Consider the following 16,056-nt stretch of genomic DNA (forward strand, 5'->3'; position numbering starts at 1 on the left):
AAGAAAATGGACTCTTGTTCCAGTTGGTATCTGGTCAGCTCTGTGTGACAGAACACTTCTATTTTGTTCCATTAATGTGCTCCTCTTTTTGTTCATTGGTGTAAAGATTTAGTCATTAAGCAGGACGCAAATCTGCTTATTTAATGAGGCAAAGATGCCAGAAGGTGCAGATGTTTATACTCATTCAGAAATATTTTCATTCTGTGGCTAATATTAAAAAAGTAGTGTGCTGGCTCCACTGAAGTCAGTAGAATTACAACTGTTTACTTCAAAAGGCTTTGAACAGTTTTCAAACAAAACAGTGTGGGCAGCATTAACAATCCATTAAGTAATTTTCTTCTCCTGACTTTCCTTGACATTAACTAGAGCACTGAATTTCAGAGGTGCCACCATCAAGAACATCCAAATGATTGAATTCTTGTGAACTTCTGTTCTTTCAGAACACACTATACAATAGGTTGCTGTCAAGGTGCATTATATCTATTTACAACTTTTACTAAATTTTTGTGGAGTCTTTAAGTTGGAAAAAGCAGTCCCTGAGCTTATATTTGATTATGATTGCACAAAGTATGAACAAAACCCCAGTCAGATCATGGCTTTTTCTAGCCATCACTGGGACATGACTATCTCCTCTTTTGCAGAAGCCATTTACAGAGGCACACTGAACAAGATGAGGTGTTTTTTAAATCCAAAAGTGGCTGCATATCTAGGATTATCTTGTCATCTGCTTAGTTGTTGACAGCTGTGGAAAACGGAGGATGGAGGAGGGCATGCAGTGCATGCAGAGGACCACATAGTCTCCTGGCAGAAACATGGAACTGTGTATTTGCTGCTTCATACCTACCATCATCTTGGGTCCTACCATAGCTGAGCAGAACATGGTGGGATCAAAAATGGGACTAATAGAAATGGGACAATGTAATGATGGAGGTGAAGAAATGCTGAGGACTTCAGCCTGATCTAATAAGTCTTTGTCTGGAAAAACTATTCAGTGTCTTTACAGAGTTATTCTTAAAGTTGAACTCATCTCCAATATAGGAGTGGCTTTTAGAAGATTTATATATGATATCATGCCCAAAATAAACATGCAGTTTTCTCACACTAGAGGCATATTATGAAACTGCTTTTATTTACTAAGATGAAACATTTACCTGTAAGTCCAGCAGCTTCTGCTGATAAGAAGGCGCTCCAGGACAGGAGGAAAAACAAACCTGTCTCCAACATAGGGAATTCACATAGTTTAGTAAATTTTGTCAAGTGATAATACATTATTAAGGAAAAACAAAAACCCAACGTTTTTGTAGCTAAAATTGCCCCGGCCTGACAAAGGATGAAAGAAAGGGAGCTCCCCCACCACAGTCAAATATACAAGTTGAATTTAGAAACAAATACAAAGCTTCTAAATTATCTTAAAGAGGAAAATCCAGCACAGGCTTTAAACAGGTGAATTCTACAAGGTGCCTATTTGTGTTTTTTGAACTTACGCCCAATTGGTTGTGTTTTACAATCTTTTCCCAGAAAAAGGGTCAAGAAAGCAATCTTGTCCAGTTTTGTAAACCAATTGGCATTTGTTTATATTTGCATCAATGCAAGAGAGATGAAAATTGCTGCTTTTTCTATGGTAGTGTTTTAAAGGAAGAACTGTAAAGCAAGCCAAAGGCAGGACAACAGTTATGCAGTTTATTTCTAGTTTAGGTGAACTGACTGACTTGATTTGTAGTATATTGTTTGCCATGTGTGTTGCTGCTGGTCTGTAGTTCATACATAAATTGCTGTAGGTTACGAATCCATGTTTTAACCTCAGTATGCCTCCAAATACTTTCCTGAAAATGTAATTGTTTACAAAAAGAAAAATAGAGCTTAGAATTTTGCCTAATGTTAAAAAGAAATTTGCATGTTAAGTTCTTTGTGGATTCTGCTAAGTGAAATTTTTTGTCAATTCATGATTTGGCTGTTAGCAAAGTCTTGAATCAACAATGAAAGGTTTGTCCTCAAACTAAAAACGGTCAGTAAGAGATATCACATATTTTTTCTGACATATATGGACTTTTCTCTCTGAAAAAAAAAACCCATAAAGGATATTAAAGCTGTGACAACAGCATAAGATGATCCCATGGCAAAAGATCCAGCAAAGATCCCCAGGAAATTTCCCACTGACTGGAAGAAAGCAGCAGCATCAAATGCATTAGGATTCTCCCTAGGATTGTAAATGGATATAGAGCTGAAAAGAAAACAAAGGGTAACGGATAAAAAAAAAAAGAATAATTAATTCAATCATATAGTTATTATATTGGAGTCAATAACTGTAAATGAACATTTATAGGGACAAGGCAAGGCAAGGCTTCTCTGGTCTGATAGCAGATGAGAGAGCAAAACAGATGAAACCTTGAGGGTAAATGTTTTTTTTTCAAGCTATCTAACGGGAAATCAATAGTCTGCTACAAGTTGGTAAACATTTTTATACTAGAAGTGCCATAAAGAATATTGTTTCCAGGCCACCTAAGCATTAAAAGGTGGTAGGTGTATCAGGAAACTGCAGGGAAAATAGATAACTTTGAATTATTTATTGGCCGTATGTCTTCAGAGCAGTTATACATTCACAAATATTCTTGATAAAAAGTGCAGCTTTATGGCTGAGGTTCAAATGGGTAGCACAAATCACAATAGGTACCAAATCTGAGGCAGCTATCTTCTCATAAACTACCTAGAAGTTCCCTTCTTGGTGTAACCTTTCATAAATAGAGATGAAAGCATAAGATGAGATCAGCATTAGGAAACCTTGTGGTGGACAGAATGAATGTCGTCCCACAGAAAAAAACTGCTTTAGTTGTCAAAGGTCATCTCCAGTACTCTACCCCTGAGTAATGCCATAAACAGTATTTTTGATGCCACTAAAGAGAAGGCTGTGTGCTAAAACATTTTTGAGTTTCAGGGGTTTTATTGCCACTAGTCAGTTACTGCTCAGAACATTTGTAATACTAAATGTGTATGCCTTTTTTTCTTGTTGAATTCAACTGATACATAATAGCCTTAAGCCTCCAAAACTAATTAAGCAACATTTTAGGTTTCTGTGGTTCTCTTGCTTTCAGTAGTCTAGGTCTTTTACGTTCATCATCAAAGAAAATTTACTGAGCTTGGCATTGTATTCCAGAAAGCAGCTTGGATTGCTGGAAAATGGTTGGTATTTTATGCATTAAAATTTCAGAATGTTTAAAATGTTTTGAATATTTTAAGCTCCTCCATTTTAAGAACGTGATGTCTTCCATCTGGAGATGAGGCTTAGAGATGAAGTTCTCTTTGGAGGATTTTCTTAGCAGTTGCATTTATTTAGGAGTCTCCAAATAACATAAAGGCATGTGAAAACAGATCTTGTGCTTTCAGTCTGTAAAAAAGGCACAGGGATTCTAAAGGCATTTGTTAGAGCACTGCTGAATATGAGTGGTGAATACTAATGTAATCCAACAGAAATTACTAGGCACTAAAATCTGATATACAGTGACGAGCACCACCACAAAACTAGTGAGATAATTCATAGCAGAAAGTGCTATTAATATAAGTACCCAGAATAATGTTCCCAAAGGAAATGCTAAGTGACATGGTGCTGTTGAAATTTCAGTCTTTTTTCAATTGTGACTCTTTTAGATCAGGGTTGGTTACAATACTTTGCTTCTTTTGCCTTCAGATGATTCTTGAAATGTTTGTAATCTCTGACCTGTGCAAAAATTGTTGGTTTGCAATCCATATGTAATGAAGATCTATAACAAGCAATTGATATATTCTCTAAACTGATGGAATAGCTCTATGAAAGGAAATTCTGTCAGCTGTGATACTGTATTTTTATAGTCTAGTGTATTTTGTATACTTGAGGAGAGCTCCAGCTACTTTCTTTAAGTCTGACATGGAGTGAAAGTTTAGTAGTCAAATGTAAGCTATAGCCATGCTTGACTTTTTATTAGGTATGTTAACCTTAAGGCAAGAAATAATGACTTTGTTTACACCATTTAGAGTTCAAGTTTGTTTTACAATTTCTCAACAGCTTTCAGTTCTTGAGAAAACTAAAAGGAAGCATCTTATTCTTAATCTGGTGGCTCATTCCCACCGGGAATTTTTTCTATGCATTAAGTCCCCCAGATCCCATGGTTTTTTAAAAACACTGTAACAACCCTACTAACTGTGGTTTCCAGTCTAAATCTTTGCAGAAGTAAGGTTTCTACACTGCTCAAGGAGTATTTGGTTCTGTTCTTGGTTTTGCGTTACTCTGTACTAGAGCTGTTATTTCTCTTTCTGTCTTTCTCGTTTAACGCTAACTTTTAACCCTTTCAAGCATCTAGAATACACACTGATTTCCCTGATATTTTTTCTACATAAACTGTATTCAACAGAACATATTTTTATCCTATTTGTTCCAGTACCCTGCCAAGCCAATTATTTGACCTAAAAGAAAAATTGCAAGGTTTATCACTGGAGAGAACCATAATTAAACTTAGAGTGCTCTGGTCTTCTTCCTTTTTCTCAGAGAGCAGTCCAAGAAGCATGCTGGCATGACTTGCCATTTCTGCTGTCTGCTTTCTGTGCCTGATACAAAGGGGGCTGATAGCAGTTCATTAACAAGCAGTGTGTGAAAGTTTGGTACCGAATTTGAAGCTGTGTTTAGATTTTGAATATTAGAGGTTTTCTAATTGTTGAATTGGTATAAGAAAAACATGGGCATATTTCTATAAATTTTTATCAGAGGTGGAATAAGCAAATCCTGAAAATAAATGCATTTGGAAACTATTTCACAGCTTGGTAAGTGGAACAGAAGTAATGACAAAGATACACTTTATCTGCTTCCCGTAAGAGAGAGAGTGAAGTGATAAGAATAAAATATTTGTTTTGCGTCCTCGCTAAATGCTTGGCAGACACAGCTTACACACACCTGCCCAGTCCTTACTACTTATCCAGATGTAAGTTGGGCAAACTCTGCCTGTCCTTTAGGTTGGAGCAAAGCAAAATAATTAGCTTCCTTATTGGCTTTTTAAGTATTATCTAATTCTTTCTATATTTGAAAACCCTTTAATAGACCTTTTTTCTTTCCAGTTCTGTGCTTTTTTTACCAAGGAACAATGGGCAGGGTCAAGTGCTTTCTGAGCTTTCAAAAATGGAAATATAGGCAATTTTTAATTATACAATAAATTGCAAGTTAAGATTGGTAGCTTTTGCTTGAAACAGAAAGGAGAATCAACAGTTTCTGCCAATTGTACTGCGCTGGTTGTTCCCCTTCTTTCCTCCTCTCATCTGTTAATATCATTTTAGAGTGAAAATTCAGCATGATGAGGAATTTTTTTCTATGACTTAAAGAATGATATAATACCAAAGGTCTCCATGAGAAACAGAAGAGAACTTGTAAAGTCATCTTTCCTGTTACATCTTAATTACTTTTTACAGCTTCAGTTATTCTCAAGGAAAATCTCATTTATTCAATAGATCTATTTCTTCCTGTAAGTTTTTCCAGCCCTTAAGTTAGAAAAACATATTTTCCTTTTTAAAAAACCCTAAATATATCTGGGGACAAAGCAAAGATTTTTCAGTAAGACATGGAAGTTTCTTGAGGAAAAACCTATAGGTGAGATTAAAGCTTGTAGCCTTTGTTCCTGTCAAATCCTGGCATGTCAAGGGGCTAGTGTGGCAGCATCAAATAATGAGATGCTAACCAGTTGTAACAAGTGGAACAGCACAAAAATCCTCGGTTTTGGTATAAGACAAAGTGCTGAAACACATGTAGCAGATTAATTTCAGGAAAAGGCATATTCTGAAGAAAATGCACTCAAGCATCAGAAGGAAAATGTGTGCAAACAGCAGAAAAATTTTATTGTATGAAGTGGAATCAAATATTAGAAATAGACAGTAAACAAAATTTTATTTTTTATTCCTTTCTTCCTTCTTCTGTCTATTTGACCAGCATGAAAACAAGTAGTTTATCATCTTTGGAGCAGATTTCTTTCTAATTGCAAAGTCAGGGCTTTCTCTTGCCAAGTGGCCTCCTCCTGTGTTGCTGCACTATCATGTGACACAAAATACTGTACAGAATAGAATCAGGAACAATCTAAAATAAAAATAATCATACCTTAAAATATGGTAAGGTCAGATATTACTTAAAATACCTTCACTGAATGAAGTGGAATCTCTCTGAGGCAATAGTTACAGAACTACACGGTGAGTTCATCAACTACTAATTAGGAAAAATAAAACAGGCCAGGAAGAAAAAAATATCCTTCAGTTCAAGGTTGTTTTTAAGAGGGAAAGAAGGCTATTTTTTCCTGACATATTTATACAGAAAAGGTGGGTCACTATACTGTGTTAGAAAATTTTGAACTTTCAGAGAATTGGGTTGAACTGAACAGTTTCTGTTCCCAATCACTTTTTTAACTGTCTAGTTTTCCTCAAGTGTTGGAAGAAAGCTGAAAAGACAGAACTGTAATTTTCCCAGTGTGTAAGTGTTTGAACTAGAAACTAGATGTGAAAGTGTATGCATAGCACCAGACACTTAAACCCTCTCTTGGCAAGTTTAAGGTTGGTAAAGCCTTTCAGGCACCCTCATAAAATAGCTCCTCATGCAGTAATAAGCTGTAGATAAGCTATGAAACTGGAAAAAACCGTGAGATAAAAGTGGGATGTGAGTATTCTAAGTCAAGAAAAGCACATATGCAGTAAAGGAAGTTTGCACTTAAGGAAAAGCAGAGACACACCACTGCAGGAAGGCTTTTGGACTAGAAAAGGCAGCCAGTAACAGCACTTTGAGGCAACTATATAGATATCCTCTAGATGAAAATTTCCTGCAACAAACAAACAAACATACTCTATTTTTCAGATGTGTTTAAAACAGTGGTCAGTAAGCAACATAAATACAAAAAAGGTCTGCAGGCAGCTCAGTGCTCTCAGAGACAGCATGAAGAAGCTCTAACCATTGAGTAATTCACTCTTTGAAGAAAATTAATAGCCTGTTCTTTCATTGCTTTTCTCCTCCATGTCAGTAAAAAAGAAAAGAAATCCACTGTTACCAATGACCTGCCAAAGATCAAGCATTCTGTGTTACTGCTCTGTTTAAGGTCTAACAGGATGTAAACCTTGCCTAGGCATGTCAGAGGGAGGACACAATTGTGAGCATGCTACTGGTGAAATGCTACCAAGAATTCAAAGCAATAAGTTAAGGAGCAGGAGAAACTGAAACGAAACTGTATCTTTGTGATTTCTACTAGATCTCATTCTCTTAAAAATAGAAAAAAATACTTCTGTAATTTTTTCTTAGGCACAGAAGTTTTCTCCTAGAAATGTTTTACCTCCCTGAAATAAGCTGTTCATGACACAAAAGTAATTTAATGAAGCTCCTTTAAATAGTAATCTTTGTTCAGAATAAATGTAGAGTTCAGTTAGTAGTCAGTGAAGTACAGGTACTCTTTGTTAAGACACTGTCTGCATTTTCAATATTATACCCCAGACAGAACTAAATCTGCTGCTAGAGGATGCAGGTGGTACCAGGAACAGATGGATGGTCTACTGGCAATACTGACGTGTTGTGCCAAATTTCTGGCCTATCAAAATCCACAGGCTTTTTCACCTCTACATTTTCTGTGAGAGATTAAGAAAGGAGCCCCCAGTTTTCTTCCAAGTTAATTCAGCATCTTAAGAAACGTGTGAAAAGAGCAGGACACTGAGGGGCCTGATACTGAGTGCATTGAAGATAACCTACATTAAATTCCATTAAAATCACAGTGAAAGGAGTCTGAAAGTCTATCAAAAGGTTTATCCTATTTCACTGTTCTCCCTAAGACAGGATTTTTATGTGAAAGAAATAGGAAGAAAGACTATCCTTGGTATGTGCCCACAACGTGGTATGTGATCCCTGTAGAGTCTGTGCTTGCAAAACATTTAATCATCGTTAGAAGGGGTATAAATAGGAAAATAATTTTACATTTAATGTACATTTTCAACATGTGGAGTGCAGTTTGTTAATGTTCTACAGAGATTCTTGTGGAGTTGTAAAAAAACCAAGCCTAATCCTCTGTGAAATATTGGAAACAAATGCAAGCAAAATGGGCCACATGATTTCTAATGTGTTTGGAGCATACACTGGAAATGCCTCAGTTCTGACCTGTAAGAACATGACTTTAAGTCAGTGACCTTAAGGTCCTCTTTAGCCACATTTTAATAAAGTAAATAAATATATTGTCTCAGGTAGCATAGTACATTGCAAGCGATGCGATGCAAAATCTTAAGGGGAGGAGAGTTCATTTTGAACTGTGTTGTGTTAGCATTGCAAACTGCCAGTGAATTTTTCCATTGCATTAGGCAGTATTACTTTTCAAGGATGGGTCACATTTTTTCCCCCAAACACAATCATTGTACTCATTTTGTCATTTCTGTGCTTCAGTTGAAGACATAGCTAATGTGGGAATGAGATTTTCAAATCTTGGTACCCCTATCAAATTTTTTTATGTGCCCACTCAAGAGATGATAATTTTTGCCTCTTGCTAATCTGGATTTGAGATGAGCCAGTAATTTAAAGAAGGGAATCTTTTTAATCTCCTAAAATTCAGCCCCACCTACATTTCATAACTGAAAATATTTTTTGTTTTTCTTTTAAAAAATGGAAGAGCTAGAAAAAATCTCTGGCATTGTCTGAATGAAATACTATCCTAATAACAGAGCTTCTCTCACAAATATTAGTTCCAGTTCTATTGCTTCATAATAAATGGTTGCAGCTGTTGCCATGGCAATTCCCATTTTTTAAAATGAGTCCTGGTGAAGATGAGAAATGCAGCTTTTATCATGAGAATGTCTAAAACAAATCGAGATGTGAATTGTGTGCTCTAGTGCTGGCAGTAATAATGTCAGAAACAAAATGTGTTACATGTTTTGTCTTTCTGATAGACTGGAGACCAGGGTGAGGATTAAGGGATAGGATTATGGGATATTCTGAATTGTAGGCCTCTGTTTTTGATCCAAATATAGCAAATTAACAGTGAAATTTCACCCGAGGGAAAGGCACTTTGCTAGCTAGAAAAGCTGGTCAGTCTTGCACAGAGAATATTCCCGTCTTAAATAGAGAATATTTCTGTAGGAACAAGGTAGACCTGAAGTTTTCCTCATTTACATTTGTTTTTTACAACTTATATAAAGAAAAATCCAAGCTATGGCAGAAATTTTGAAATGGCAGCCTTACCTATTGTGTGCTGCCTTATCATTCTGTAGGCTGAAGTTTTCTAAAGTCACCACCATAGCTTTGATGTTAGATACAGAACATTAAAACAAAATTATGGGGCAGTGCTCTACAGAGAAGGCATAATTCAACAAGTCCCAGCACATGTACCAATAATCACCCACAGGAAAAATGCCTTGTGTTGAGAAGGTAAAGTCCACTTAAGTCACTTTAGAGAAAAAAACATTTACAGAAAATTTCTGAGAAGGTGATAGAAGAGTAGCTCTGGCCCTATTTCAAAGTGAAAAAAAGAGCTGGGAGTTTTATCTCAAGTAAATGATGACTGAAAAGCAATTGCCCAAAGCATGAACAGGAGAGCTGTTAAGAGACAGAGTGTAGTCTGTGGGGCTTGGGCAGGATACCAGGTGGGTTGAAAGGTGGCTTTGAATCCATCTTTTACCTTTTCTCCTTGCCTAGGAGCTGCAAAAGATTGCTTTGTCTGAAGCAGTTCTAAGCTGTAGCTGGCTAGCCACAGCCTCAGTGGTTCATTTCATCATCTTTCACAATAGAGATTTAGCTGCTGAACCTTGTGGAAATTGTTTTGCTCAAGCATTTAGTCACTGTTGATTATGACACCTGCAAATACCCTTTATTCTGGAGGATTACTAAACCTCACTTATAAAGACAAAGAGGAGGATTTGCTAGTTAGGCAGTGAACTTGACATGGATAGAATTTCTATTCCAAACTCTAAAGCAATCACAACATAAAAAGTTATATTTATCCTTGAAGATTATAGCAAGAACAGAAATACTAGAACACACATTCCTTATTCCTGATGTATTTTTTTTTCCAGGGGTAGTGTCCTCAGAACCCTTGGTACAGGCTTTATTTCTCTATCCCTCCTACCAGATTTTGAAATGATAAGCCAGCTTTAAGCACCACTACATAGACATGAGACAATATTGAAGAACAGTCTAAAAGCTAACTGGAATCTTGAAAATAAACTCAATAATAAAATACAAAAAAACCCCCCACAGTTTTCAAAATATACTGCACATTATTTATACCAAATATTTTGGATGGGAGTTCTTGCTTTAATAAGAATGATGAAGCTTTTGGACATATAACTGGCAGCTGGTCATGAACTATTCCTCAACAATAAAATTTAAAAAGTTAAGATCTCCCTTTTTTTTTTTTTTTTTCAATGAAGATATCTGCTATTACCTGTGGCATAGATCCAGTGCATTGTGGAACTTCTCACAGAAATGACAAACAGCCAAATAGACAATTTTTCCTTATGGATCTGTGAAGACTCCGTTGATTTATGAATAAAGATTTAGAATAATGCTCTTATTCCCACCAGTTAGTTTTAAAATAGATACAGGTGGTTCCATGAGGCTTAAACTCAGCTTAATGCAATGAAAATAATAGTGAGTAGCTTCATTACCCTCATAAGTACCAGAATGAAGGAGTCTTGCCTCACAAACTTTTGCACTCACCTCATTCAACATGCAACTAAAACCCTTTCCTAGCTGTAGCCTAAATGCTGTTAACTCTAGAAATAGATTATAAACCCATGAACATCCTAAAATGATGGTTTAGAAATACCTTTAACATTACTCTGCTGGAATAAAAATACTGTAAGAAATAAGATGTAGACTGTTAAACGGTCCAGGAAGCTGAAATGTTTTCTTCAGCAATATCTTGATCTAGCTACAAGCCTTTCACAGGGTGTCAGAGGCAGAGAACAGCTGCCTGCCAGGCACTCTGTTATTTTCACCTCTACCAGTATCATTTCTGGCTATGCTTGCTAGAGATCAATAGAACAATGTAGAAAGGAAGAACTGATTTGTTTTAAGTATGTATAAATATGCATTGAGCAGTGACACAAGATGAAAATGCTGTCTGTTTACATTTTTTCACTTTTGTGGGATTTTGTAATGGAGCAATTAGAGAGGGAAAATTGTGTGTAGTTTATTCATCATATTGGTGGGATGCTCTTTTGTTCAAAGTGTTAATGGTATTTACACCTTTTCCAAATTCAAATGTCATGCTCTTCCCTGAAATGTACAGAAATTTCATTATGAATCCAAATAGCAAACATATATACATATTACATTCGGAATATGTAGATTGTTGTAATTAGCAATTAGTTAGAGAAATGCAAAGTACCAAATACATTAAGAGGAAACTGATAACTTGATTGGTTTTTTTCTTTGAAACAATGACCCTTACAGCCAATGTTCATAAACCCCATTTCTCTAAATGTGGTAGGAATGAGCAGCTTTGTCACACTGTCCTCTCAGTGTCTCTGGTAGAGCAGCTCTCCTGCCTGTTCCCTGTCTTTCAGTGCAGCTCATACCTGCAACACACCAGGCAATGTCCTGATGTTATTTGGGTGCTGTTTTTTTCATGGATTGTGACTTTGCCACACTGACTCTCTTTTACATTTCCATGTTGCGCTGTACTTTCATTAAGACTTTCTCCTTTTAAATTTTTTTAATTTAGACATTTTGCAGAACCCATATAGAGAGAATGCATTTCTGCTTATAGCTTGGACAGAAACCTTATAACCACATAATCACAAAGCTTTCTCACAGTACCACTGTGAAATTCAGACTTGTCGCTTCTAAGGGGAGAAAAGAGGAAACTACCCATCTGAAAGACTCACGAGTCCTTCACCCTTGCAAAAATGTACCAAAATCAAGCCATTTTTTAAGGTCTTTGAAAAGTTTGGTTGAAAAATCTCAGCAGAGATCTGATAATTTCATTACCTATAAACCTCCTAGATCTTATTTGTGTTAGGCATGAGCTATCTAAAACTTAAATATTATTTTTCTGCAATTGCTGCTTTCCAGCCTCTGTCATCTAGTGTTTCACCAGCCTTAAGAACTGAGCAGTAGCATCCCTCTCTCTCTCTTGTCCTCATTATCTTCTCTGTTTGTCACAACATAATAAAGGGGATAACAAAGAAGTGTTTGTATCAGGCAGGATATCTTTTGGCTTTAGGGAATGAAGGAGATTGAGTTGAGAGTTTACAGTTCTAGCTTATCTTTACAAATAACTTCTGTCTCGGGAGAAAAAAGGATTGGTGACTGCAGCAGCAAGGGTTGGAGAAGGTCGTGCAGTTCAGGGGAATGGGTACAGAGTGAGAGAAATGGTGACCTTTGTCTGTTGAAAAGGTAAAGGAGAGAGAAAGAATAAGATCGAAATAAAAAAAAAACAAACAACAGCCCATACTGGTACAAACAACAAGAGAGTAGAGCTCTGTAACCTTTGGAATAAATTCTAATAGAAATTTGCTGAGTCTTCCCCTTTAAATGGCTCTGAAATATAGAGTATATGCTCTCTCCTCCTGCTGTGTCTGGCAGTGAAAGAAGGCAGCTGCATCCTACTGCTATCAGTTATCCTCTTTGCTCAAGTGAAAAAAGTATCTTCTGAAATCATTAGAGTTCTTAATCCAGAAGGTGAAACAGGCACGCTGAAATAATGTCTAGGACAGGGAGAGAGGAAGGCTTTTGTGCAAAAAACCCTGAAAATTACATTTAAATGAAATGGTTACAGAAAGTGCTTCTCAACTCCTCTTCTGAAAGATGCGGAAATACATTTGGGGCATTAAGTGACTTCTGCGTATTTGATAACCTTTTTATGTACTTTTTGGATGATTCCTCATGCACACATATCGGGTAACAAGGGTTAGGGTACACATGAGGGAACAGCCCTGAGGAGAATGACTTGGGAGCGTTCATTCGTGAGAAGCTCAACGTGAGCTGGCAATGTGCTCTTGCAGCCCAAAAAGCCAACTGTATCCTGGGCTGCATCAAAAGAGGGGTGGCCAGCAGGTCCAGGGAAGTGATTCTCCCCCTCTACTTCACTCTAGTGGAAGCCCACCTGGAGTACTGTGTCCAAGTCTGGGGCCCTCAACACAGGAAGGACATGGAGCTCCTGGAGCAGGTTCAGAAGGCCCTAAAATGATCAAAGGGCTGGAGCACCTCTCCTATGAGGACAGGCTGAGAGAGTTGTGTTTATACAGCTTGAAAAAGATAAGGGTCTGAGGAAACCTCATAGTGGGCTTCCTCTACCTAAAGAGGGCCTACAGGAAAGCTGGATAGGGACTTGTACAAGAGCATGTACTGATAGGACAAGGGGTAATGGTTTTAAGCTGGAAAATGGTAGATTTGGGTTAGATATTAGGAAAAAATTCTTCACTCTCAGGATGGTGAAACACTGGGAAGCAGTGGGTGCATCATCTGTGCAAGTATTCAAGGCCAGGTTGGATGGGGCTTCAAGCAACCTGGGGGGCTTGAACTAGATGATCTTTAAGGTCCCTTCCAAGCCACACCATTCTGTGATTCTATGACATGCACATGCAAAAGAATTTCATGTAGACTGAAGTAAGTTCACTCTAACAGGCTCAATAGCTTAAGGATCTGATGCCTTAAAACATTAATGCTTGCAGTGGGAACCAGTTTATCTGATGTTGCTGTTAGTTAAAAAAAAAAAACCAAAAAAGGACTTAGAGAATATTAGACTGCTGAAGTTCAAACTGAACTGCATAAAGATCACATTGGTTTTGGAGGGCTTCACAGGGGGATCAATAGAGACTTCAATCTTTCCTAGTGCTCATGGGTAGCTACTGGAAGTATGCAGTCCATTCTCCCACAGTATGAATGAGTTCTTCATTCATGTAATCACAACCTGATCTCCAATGAATAAAAGAATTTTCATGGGAGTTTGTCCTGTTGTAACAAAACCTCTGTCGCTTTGAGATAGCTGTTCTTGTCAATGTTGTATTTCTGGAAAGGATTTGAAGAGTGAAGGGAGTGAATGGCTACTCAGCAAGTGAAATGGCAAGTTTTCCCTCACCTTTTTGATATGTACTCCTCTTCTGTTTTCTCTGCCAGAAAGACTTGGAACGTGTGTTAATCTACTGCAAATAGCAGTCAGACTTTTCTGTACAGTATATTATCCAGAGAGGATAAAATGAGCTTTTTTTCTTTCCTTTTTTTTTTTTTTTTTTTTTTTTTTGGAACACTTCAAGGGAAATAGTATCAATACGTTCATTTTAAACTAAATGGCAGTTGTCTCTGTAAGTAGAATTAGACTCTATGTAATTATCTTGCTCACAGAAAATCTGTCTTATTCACTAGAAAAGGGTTATTTGGATAAGAAAAAACATCTGGAGGAGCTCAAAAAACACGCTGACTCGTACCAGGGTGTACTTCAGTTCTGAAGAGTTCCCAATAGAAATCTTTGAAGTGAAGAAGCTTTGATGCCAATTCGGTCATTTGTGCAGAAAATGTAGCAAAATAATTGCCTCCTAGATGTGATTTGCAAGCAGTACAAGCAGTGTTCTTAATTCTGAGCTTGCACACTGTATTGTTATTATTTGTTATTAGTTTGTTTGTGTGTAAGTGGACAGAAATACCTGCACCTAGTCTGATTTGGTGGGATTTGACAAGTTACAGACATTCTCAGATGATTTGAGCTAAGCTACATTTTCATACATCCCTGAGGGTAATCTCTATAACAGACTCATTGAAATCTATTCTAGTTCAGCAGACTGCAACTGAAGGCTGCCTATTCAAATAAATTGCATAAACAAAATACATGCATACATGTATGTATGAACCAAAAGCTAGAGCATTTGATACCTAGAAGCTCAGTACAATTTTAATATGAAACTGATATTGGAAAAAAGGATATTGGATTAAATCTGATACTGGATTATAAAGTGAAAAAAACCCAAACACTGTAGTGAGGATTACCTCCTGAAAGCATGATGGTCCAAGTTTTCCATTGGAAATGTTCTCTGTTTTCATACTGAAATTCCAACTATAGTGAGCATTACCAAAATTCCCCAACATTTCCCCCCTGATTTAAGCACAGCTCTGGTCTCTACAATAAAAGCTTGTGGAGGAAAGTTTTATCCATAAGGACACCATCTTTTTTTGTGGGATTTCTACTATTCTGGGAAAGCAGCTCTTTTAAAGTTCCTGCTAACAGCAAGTTTGGGTAGTTTCCCAGTGCTCACATCTCCTGTTCCAGATGGTCAGTGATGTGAAACTCTAATTATCAACAAAATAAGCTGGGACTAAACTCTTCCTCAGAGGTAAAAAGAGCAGATGGACAACCATAATTTCATTATTGTAGAAATAATAGATGGAAAGAATTCCTCATCTACTTTTTAAAATCACTCACTTCCTTGTTGCATGATAAAGTCCTTGCTGTATTAATTTATAAATTACAGTGTTACTTGTCTGGTTTGTAGCTGCTTGGTGCATAAGCCTTCCAACAATATTGGGAATAGCATCTGGGTTCATCTTGATCAAAGGGAAACTGTAAGGGAAATGTGAGTCTCTATCAAGCATTTCACTTTCTTTCAGGTTTTCTGGTAATTCTATTTTATTCCCCTCTACACTGCTACAGTCATGCATCCTCAAGAATATTAATGGGTATAAAATCACCAATAGTATTAATCTGGGAAGAGACTATGGCTGACTCTAGAGATCCAGTTAGTAATTTGGCCAGAGCTTTACCCCACAGGCATTGAGATACTTAAATTTCTGTCAAGGATCAAAGGTCATGCAACTCAGTACCATGGAGCAACTCTTCCTGTGCCTGCTGTGGTCCAGTGCTGGTCTCACTTGATCTGTGAGTTCTAGGTGTGGTTTTGCAAAGGCACCTTTCTATCTAAGCCTACCACTGCTCCCACTAGGCTTTTAGAAGTCTCAGGTCTTCCAGTTCTGCCCAATTAATTCACATAAAGACAGCTACAAAGAAAGGGTCTGGGACAACTCCCTGTGTTTCTGGCAAAATCTCATTCTTTTTCTAAATTAACATTGCAGTCCACCGCTCTTGAGAACTGTCTGTCCTA

General features: G+C 37.1%; 1 protein-coding gene across 2 annotated transcripts in view; it reads right to left on the reverse strand.

The window, feature by feature from the left end:
- The window catches only part of SLC9A9 (solute carrier family 9 member A9), a 169,168-nt gene that overhangs the window by 100,402 nt on the left and 52,710 nt on the right, over positions 1-16,056 (reverse strand). For both annotated transcript variants that reach the window (XM_008491051.2, XM_030456173.1), the window contains exons 7-8: positions 2,083-2,221; positions 1,152-1,257 (exon numbers count right to left, since the gene is read on the reverse strand). In XM_008491051.2, the coding sequence (XP_008489273.1) occupies positions 1,152-1,257; positions 2,083-2,221 (245 nt within the window). The remainder of the gene's footprint in view (positions 1-1,151; positions 1,258-2,082; positions 2,222-16,056) is intronic.

Source organism: Calypte anna, chromosome 9, assembly GCF_003957555.1.
Source record: "Calypte anna isolate BGI_N300 chromosome 9, bCalAnn1_v1.p, whole genome shotgun sequence".
In the NCBI taxonomy this organism is placed as follows: domain Eukaryota; kingdom Metazoa; phylum Chordata; class Aves; order Apodiformes; family Trochilidae; genus Calypte; species Calypte anna.